Raw genomic sequence first — 9,618 nt, 5'->3', positions numbered from 1 at the left:
CACAAACATATCCAAGCCGCAATTCCATGACGAGACTTTCCACGATACTTACGTGAAAATATTGCAACAAAGTTGAACCATAATAGAATGTGACAACCTGGTCACACCTAGGAACCAACCATGGGACCTTCTCATGAACGTAGCATACTTTGCAGCAAAAGTTGGACCATAATAGAATGTGACAACCCGGTCACACCTAGGAACCAACCATGAGACACTCTCATGAACGTAGCATACTTTGCTATAATTTTTGGCCACTGAAATTGTTCCTGATACTGTGTGCGTCAATTGGTCTAATGAACAGATGCGACCAGCACCTAGGGACTTCGTCGCGATACATCATTTCGAATTGGGCGCCAGTGTCAGTCCCAGAGACTCATATTCTCCACATGTGGAATATGTCTCAAGTAAGGATGCCAGGAAAAGTGACATCCATCAAGTACGAGTTGTACTTGTGTGTGGAGGTAACTACGAATGCTCTGCGATGTGAGTGAGAGGGACCCTCATTATCATGCTCCACACTGGCTAAACCAAACTCCTTGAGTTCCTAGACCATGTTGTATCCCATGTGACAACATGTGCCAAATAGAACCCTACAAGTAGGTTCGTAACAGCATAAGGCAAAAAAGTAGATTGGACACTTGGCCCAAAAAACTTTGTGCCGACATGCCCTTGGCATGGCTCTGTAACATTACAGCGTACTTATACGTCTTGAAAGAAAAAAACAAGCAAAGTATACAAAAAATGGAATAACACCAAATTAATAGATGCGTAACTGGAGGTTTGAACGGAATGTTCACTTACCAGTATTCAAACGGAGAGGAGCACATCTCCTACCTGAAAAACAAACAACATTGCACTGGGAACCGTGGGTGTTGCCTTCGCAATCCAACCCCTTTGCTTAAAATCTACGTAGTCAAACCCCTTGGTAAGACCCTTTGTAGAAACTGCTCAACTAGCAGATAACGGCAACCAACATAGGTAACCGTGTACACAATAAATCAACTTGAAAAGTTGAGTTTGTCCGCTACCGCGTGGTAGATTGTGGAATTATTTCCTTGAAAGTCTAACTGAGAGAGATCAAACAGTGGGAATCCTCAATGCAGATCATCTATGATCCTCAATGCCTATGGGGTGATGTAGCAGTCACCCGTCGGGTCGTACCCCAAAATAGTATGTCCATAGACACTCCGTAGGGCTATAGAGAGAGTAGGAAATCCACACAAGTGAACTGCCTAGCTCATGTGGACAGCCATGCTGTCACCACTGATTCCTGCATCTATACTTCCTTATAAAGATCAACTGCTGTGAGTTGAAGATTATCAAAAACTCAGCTTGAGTGTCGCACTGAAAACATGTAGTGCAAAAATGACACCCTAAACATCCGTAATGACAAGACTCTTGCTTGTGCATTAACGTCGATGTATACTTCCCTGGGTAGATCTGTTCAATCTTGAAAACAATCACCCCAAAGAATGCCAATAGTTGGGTCTTACCCTTGGCTTGGTAATGGCTCTTAGCCGGTGTGGCTCATAGCCCTTATGCAAATTAGTGTTCAATGGACGAACCGATGAAGACTAATTTGAGTAGCATCTTAGCCACGTTCTAGCTGAGAGTTAGAGCACCTTGGCTCAGGATGACTCACGAGCAAAACACGTATCAAAAGCTTCTTATAAGATTTTTCATTTTTCCCTTAAAGAGAAGGAGAGAGACGAAGAAGAACATGCTGGGCTGAGGAATTTTTCTTAAATTTCTAGAGTGTGTGCCCAATCTGTGTGCTTTTACGCATCTTATGTCTAACATGCAGCTTATCGTATAAGCATTCCACAGTTTTCCGGTATGACTCTCTCATCAAGAGAGGTAACAGAAAAACACAAAACTCATTCCGACCCACCTACCTTGCAGGGGTCGTGATTGTATGAGGACGACTTAGCATTGACACTTTGCCCGTGAAATAAGTCCTAGATTTAGGTTCCTTTTAGTGTTGTTGTGTGTTAATAGAAACCAACAATCATGGTAAAAAATCCATCAGTTTGACAAAGTTGCGAGTGTGATAGCGGAAGCATAATGCATGAAGTGGTAGAATTGAATCCACCTCGCTAGCATGCCTTGCATGCAGAATTGTAAGCCCTTGCCAAGAGTGATGGCCTCAAATGTGAGAACCAAAACCATAAGTGCCTTGCACAGTTTAAATTGGTAGGGATTCTGTGAGCTGATATTCCCTATTTTGCCAGTTTCCCAAACTCGTGTGCCAATGCCCTTGATTCCAAATCAATGGGCAGTATCGTGGCACAAGGGAGAAGCCTTGCTTCGTATAAAATTGCCAAAGCACTTTGCTTTGCACAATGACAGTAATTGCCAAGCAAAGTGTAAACATGGAAAAAAAAAGAAAAACTTAAACTTGTCTAACCTGGTCGTTGTTGCTGCAACCAGTTGTCATGAAATTTGGAAGGAAAAACTCATTCCAAAACGGCTCATAGCCATATCTGCACAGACGCCCTCGTATAGCGTATACACCTATCTAGTACATAATGAAATAACCTGCAATAGGAAATAACCTGCAAACACATTGCCTATTCCTTCCCAATTGTGTATGCTCATAGCATATGCCAAAAGTGGGAATCTTCAATGGCAGATGCCCAAATTGAAGCCGTGCTTCACATAATTACTTTTGTTTGCATAGCCAACAGATGCTTCTGCTAGGTGTTAGTGCCATTACCCGTGACAAGGTACATGATGTGTGCGATGATGCATAAGTATAAACTCCATGCTTCACCATTTTGGATTGTCTCCATTGACTGACGTGCGGAAATAATTTGCCGAAGAGCAATGCCCTAGCAAATTTGGAACTGCAAACTCAAAGATGGAGAAAGAAAGACTCCTGTCAATCTGCCTGAACTTCAAAGCGCTGGCCATGTTGAACATGTTTGCACCTTTTGTCAAATCTAACAGCAGGCCATGTCGATCTCCTTGAGATACTAAAACAGTGCCAATGTGCTATGATTTGGCATCAAAATAGAACCGTCAACTCGCCTTGCGAGCTTCTTGCTTTCGGTATGTAAACTTGTGCAAGGCGGTCGGTACTCAAGCCATGCTTGATTCTAATCTTGAAACCAATCATTGGACCCTTGCCAATAATTTACGCATCAAATTTTTATTGCTTACGGTAATTATCACAAGCCATGCTTGTGCTTTGTGTGCCGAAAGTGTATGCGCATTTGTTTCATGCCATAACTATACAGTATATTCCAAAAACATTTGCCAAACAGATTCAAAAGCTACTGCATACCGTATTACTGATGACGAATGCCGACCTGCCTTGCCGGCTTCTTGCACTTTGCATGATTAGATACTGACGTCAACTCGCCTTGCGAGCTTCTTGCTTTCGGTATGTAAACTTGTGCAAGCATTGAAATTTCTACAACTTTGTGACAAACAAAAATGTTAAAGGAACTCTACGTACCTTTTGGGAATTCGATTTTGGACTATGTCATGCAACCATGGCCAGTGCCTTGTCCATGCCCTTGCAAACAGTCTTCGGCGACCTTTCAGGCCTTTGCATTCCCTTGATTTCAGATGTGCTGCAGATCTGAAGTTTTCTGTTATGGTAGTGACATGCCTCGGAAAGCCAAAGGCGAGCACCTTGGCTAATCTGCAGCTTTTAGATCTTTTTTCAAAACTTCCCTGAAATTATGCAGCTAGGAACTACCATGCAGATCTAAGGAACTACCTTGGTACCTTCATGATACCGAGGCCTTCCCATCCAAGAGCGTAAGCTCGTCTCTTAAATCGCCATGCTCAACCGGTGTGTACCCACCCTTGAGCCCTAAAATCTTTAGAGCGCCCAAGCTTTGGGACACCTAGGTGAAAAAACCATAAGTTTTGCAATCCGATGCTACCGCCGCAGGCGAGGATGATGATGATGCTCTTGCTATGGTGCTCCAACGACGGTGCCCAAGTGTCAAAAACTCACCCCCTACCCAGCGCGCATCCAACGAAATCGAACTTGCAGGTTTTTGAAGTGGTCGACAGACCCCGCTTTCCCGGTTAAGAGACACTGCACATGTGGTCCTCGATTCCCCAATCTTCATCTTCCTTAGCTCTGCAGGGACTTCTTCCCACGCCTGAGATTCATGCAATTACTTCTGGCATTCTTCATGGATGGCGCCCATCTCCTTCCTCCTTCCGCAAGGCAAGAGCCATGCTCAGCCATGGCAATATGCACGAACGAGAGAGAGAGAGAGAGAGAGAGAGAGAGAGAGAGAGAGAGAGAGAGAGAGAGAGAGAGAGAGAGAGAGAGAGAGAGAGAGAGAGAGAGAGAAAGAGAGAGAGAGAGAGAGAGAAACCGAGAGCATGCACTCCTTGAGACTCCACGTCCCTTCTCTTTCTCCATGCCTCCTGAACTCTGATACCAGTGTAAGACCGCAAGGGACTGAACCATGCAACTCTCCACCCTACCGTGCCATATATAGACTCCTAGCCCCTAAATAAAGGGCCCCTTCACCGCATGTCCGTCCTGGCCCTTAGCCCTGCCCTTGGCCTGACACAACAAGTTAAAGACAAAGCCACCAATTATGGACATCGTTGGTGATGACGTTATTTTATTCACTTGCCATGGTTTGTCACATGGATCATTCAATGCTCATTTCATGTTTTTGAAATGGAGGCCATGTAGAGAAGGGGATAAACGATTGCAATGCGTCTCATTTCATGTTTTTGGAATGGCGGCCATGTAGAGAAGGGAATAAAAGAGTGCAATGCAGATGGAAGTCAACCTACCACTAGCAATTATGTGACCTCTAAAGGAGTAGTAGAGCTATTGCACAGTAGCATTTTGCAGATAATTAATGCTCTTCTTTAGACCTTGAAGTATCTACATGCACACGACTATCTCTACAATGACGTACACTCCTGCAACATGATGCTTCATTTTGGACAGAAGGGGGTCTATGTAGGCATTGTGGATTGGAGTCATGTACAAAGACCAAAACAGCGACATAATTTCCTCCACTCCGCAACTTTCAAATAGAAACTAGAAATCAAAGCAAGAGATATTTTTCATGGGCCTCCCAGAATGCATATCTACTAGTCCCCCTCCATGGAAATATTCTCCATATGTCATACTCGTGAACAACTCTTAAAGTGCATGTTGGTGCCTCAAAATAAAAACAAAAGTGATTGTTTAAGCAATGTACTTACCCACCTTGAGAGTGGCAAGTGAAACAATCCCTTAACTCAACCTAACGCTTTTGATCTTTCTCGTTCTCTAAATGGTGGCCATAGAGTGGGCTATGACATTGTAATGATTTTTGGTCTATGACCAGCTGATGATCAAAGTGATGATTTGATTGTTGTCTTTTATCTAGTTGAAAATGTAAATTGTATAATTAATCCAGTTATCTTGTGTCTTTTCTATGACATGGTGATAGATATTCTGTCTCTTTTTTGCACCATGATTAAATTATCTTGTATTTTTCTTTCAAGGTTATAAGTAGGTGAACATCAAGTAGTATAGCATGACTATCTTTCATAATTTTCAAGTAATCACACCGGGAAAAACTTATAGGACTTAAGTCACACATCTTCGTTCGCATGAAAAACACCAGCGATATCATCTACTTCATCCATATTAGAGCATTCTGAAGCTATCTCCCATTCCATATCATCATCATTCTAGCCATGGGTTTAGAAGACACCGTAGTGCTTTTGTGTTGCTCTGGTTGCAATGTTCACTGGCTTATGGATAAATCTCATGTTGCAGATCTCTCACAGTTTCCACTTGATGCTGCAATAGATAAAACCTTTACTGCAATGTGTTGCAAATCCACTTTCTTTCGCCATACTCCTTCCATTTTATAGGCACACTTGTGTGTGAAATGGCATATATATGCCATGGATCGTGGAACATACCAGTTATGTTAGCATAATCAACTCGCTGATGAAAAGCAATTTCCCCATCCTCCTGTCCCAATAGTTAAGAGCACACTGTTTTGAAGTCGGTCATGAATTTTTTGTTGGCCGATTGTTGATGCATTCGGGATTTGGGATCCAATACAAATGAAACACCATGCAATGGCATATGCAACTGCACCGTCGCATGTTGGCAACCGTGATTATGACAGCTTTGTTCTTTGCACCAATGCCAACATGCTCTATTACTTTGCACAATGCCTCTGACATGTACCAATAAACTCGACCAAAGAAGAAATGGTTTGTCCGGACTGACAATCCTCTCTACATTGCGCCAAAAAATTGTCAAGTTCACAAGTTGTGCACATCTTGTAGTTGTCTTTTAGTAGCTAGGATACTTGCTGAGCCATGCATCCCATCGTCTATCAGCTACAGTATCAATCAAAGCAGGCTTCACTTCTTGCAAGGTGGCAAGAACATGATATGCGATTGCAAACCTTGTCGCACAAAAAAATTTGTAAAGTTTTATTGGGTGATTTTTATTCGAGAAAGAGCATATAGAAATTGATGCTCTCTAAGAAATTTCACCACATGGTTTGCATCCAGTAATAATACACCCGCATAATATGGGATAACCTATAATATGCTCGTGTATGGTGTATTATATGGATCGCGTATAACATATAATATAGCTTAGGCAGGTGCGGGCTCCCGTACAAATGCACACGTGGACTCATGGCGAGTTCAGACTCTGCAAGCGCAGCGAGCCCGCCAAAGCTTTTCCCTCTCTCTTCTATTCACACAACGTAATTCTATGGTGAACATGTTTTGCATGTGAAGCTTTTCTCATTGGAAAAATAGAAATTTACAGTTTAATTGAGATTCTTATGCTTGCAAAAGCTTCACGTGTTTGACAACATTAGATTTTTTCAATTATTAGAATTTATGGTTTTGATAATTAGAAAAAAAAAGACACCATCTTTATCATGAAGGAAACTACTTCATTTCGTAATGCAATTAACATCGAAATATAATCCAAGGTAGGAATTTAAAGTAAGAATGTGTCAAACTCAACATGCAACATAAAAAAGGAGGACAACTTTATATCTTTTCATGATTGTACTTTTACGGATTCAAATAGTTTGCCGAAGGTGGAAGGAGGAAAAAGACCAAACTGAGAGATTCATGATTAAGTGGCCTTGATTTTTATCCCCATTCCAAAGCTTGCAGATCGGTTAAAACCTCTTGGGCAACATAGTAGATGACAAAAATTATCTTGTGCCTGATTTGTGTCAAAGGGTGATGGAAAGACATCTTTGTAAGAATTTTCTATGTATTCGCTATTGAGTTTGCATGTTTGGTTTTCTAAACGGTTTCATGTACACATATGACTCTTTGTAAGTTACTTGTATTGTACAGTGTATTTTTTTCTACGATCTTTGGTATTTCTCAAGTATTTTTTTTCTACATTGTCTTGTTGCACAACGGGCACACGCATAGACATACACACAACAATAACCAGTTTCTCATAGTACAGAGTGTATATATTTGAGTGATTATTCCAAGGTATATCCAAGGGAAAACTAACACAAGAAGATTTAGAAATTTTCTCATGTAGGAAAACGGAGTCTTTTTCATCAGTGTTTTTCATTCAATGCATAACATAATGAGCTTCTGCTCAAGAGGGACCGCATACCTAGCTAGGTACGATTGGGGGTAGTGGACCACTGGGCCAATGGTCCCCTGCCTCCAATCGTACCTAGCTAGGTATCTGGTGCCTCCCTCAAAGAATCTCATGATGTTGAGGTAAGTCACAAGGTGGGAATTATTGTGAGAATTTGTCCAATTTAACTTCTTGTGGATAACTTAAAATGGATGAATTCCAAGCACTAGTTGAGGCAGCAGACCAAATGCGAGAAGTGCTTGAAGCAACAGCTTGTATACATGATTCCAAATTTTTGAGTACGAAGTGAAAAGAATGAGTGCACTTGCTCCCAAGAGATAACATTTTACTAACATGAGCCAAAAGGTCAGGTCAAGGAAATGATGGTTCCAAAAGTTGACGAGTAAAGAGACAAATGAATGAGTTGCTAATGACAATCAGCACAGCATGGTGGCAGAGGCGACGGAGAGGGGGAATTCCACAGCACTGACGTAGCGAAAGGTGACGCCCTCGCTCGGTGCCAGTGCACCACCGGCCTTCACAACACAGTCGTTCAAGGCTACCCGATTGAACAGCGCCGGATTGACGAAGCTGTCCGACCCAAACGCGCCGCACGAGACATGAATGTCACGGAAGGAGCAGCCATCGATACACGTGTTGATGATCTGCACCAAGAATTCGGAGGGGCCTACGGGTCCCTGCAGCAGAACGATGTCCTCCTCTGCCTTGCACTGCGCTTGTACTGCAAGTAGCTTTCTACAGCCACCGCTTGTAGCCGTCGATGCAGAGACGGCGACATGAACTTTATGCGGCTGCAATATAGCGTTACCTACAACAGTCGCGTTATTGGCGACGGCAATCTGAAAATTAGGGTACAGAAACATTGCCACAAGCACCACATTAACCCAGAAGATGTTGCGGTGATGGCCTTCTGATGATCCTCGCTGCATCATGACCATAGCTCCTGATCTAATCGTGGCGTTTATACAAAAGCTCACCCAAATTTTCTATTGCACTACTTATTTTGCCCTACAAACTGAGCTCCCATATATATAGACCCGGCCAGAAATTATAATTTCCGGAACTTGGAGAATTTGAGCTAATTTTTAATATTTTTACACTATTTTCCTCATAATGCAGGCCTCCGGAGTTATTCCTTTCCCTCTTATTCTCGATCAACATTTTTGAACTTCAAAGAGGCATAGTTATAAGTTGAGACACACTTTTCCCCAAGACCAGACCACCATATCAAGAAAGAAAGAAACGATGAAACAGTCATAAGAGTGGATTTTTGTCCTTGAGAATTCAATTATTCAAGTGTCTCGGTTTCATTTGTGCACTTTGTTAAGATCGGCACATTGTGTGTGTGTGTGTGTGTGTGTGTGTGTGTGTGTGTGTGTGTGTGTGTGTGTGTGAGAGAGAGAGAGAGAGAGAGAGAGAGAGAGAGATATCAGCATGCTTGGGCCCACCACCTTATTGACATTGTGACAACCCTCTAACATCTTATGAAGGTTGTTATGGCCCTAGCCGACACTCATTGTCTGCATTTCTCTGGTCCCATATACTCAATCTAAAGTGTGTAGATGCGCGCACCAACTGTCAATAACATGTTATGGTACAACCATACAAAAATTGGCATAGCTACAAAAAGGACTTGCAAGCTACTTATTAGAAGGCAATAAATGATGCATATGTGACCATTCGTGAGACATAGTCATTTCAGAAAGGTGCCAATGCATTTGCTTCGTGTGACTATAAATTATTAGCCATGTCCTATGTAACCTCGATGAGACTCATATGTACTAAACCATTCGGGAAAAAGGATCTACATAGTGTGGCTAGTTTCTATTGGAGCAATGACACTACAAGAATGGAGGGAAAACCCAACCCATTGGTCAAGGGCATGAACACCCACTAGAAGCTCACATGTAATTTGATAAAAACTACAATATTTTAAAAACAACCTCAAAAAAGCTCATTATGAGTACTTCAAAGTTCTAGATACTATCTAAAAAATCTTGAAGTGTAAGGCTTGTTGCTTCATT

The 9,618-nt window shown here is 42.1% G+C and overlaps 1 protein-coding gene across 1 annotated transcript; it reads right to left on the bottom strand.

The window, feature by feature from the left end:
- Positions 1-8,010: 8,010 nt before the first annotated feature.
- Positions 8,011-8,532, bottom strand: LOC147448934 (TPD1 protein homolog 1B-like). The gene has a single exon (XM_086522486.1). It carries the CDS (start codon positions 8,530-8,532, stop codon positions 8,011-8,013), a length of 522 nt encoding a protein of 173 aa, XP_086378612.1.
- Positions 8,533-9,618: the final 1,086 nt, after the last annotated feature.

Source organism: Adiantum capillus-veneris, chromosome 10, assembly GCF_014529385.1.
Source record: "Adiantum capillus-veneris isolate H3 chromosome 10, ASM1452938v2, whole genome shotgun sequence".
NCBI lineage: Eukaryota > Viridiplantae > Streptophyta > Polypodiopsida > Polypodiales > Pteridaceae > Adiantum > Adiantum capillus-veneris.
Note: the sequence above shows the minus strand (reverse complement) of the source record. Positions and strands in the feature narration are given on the sequence as shown.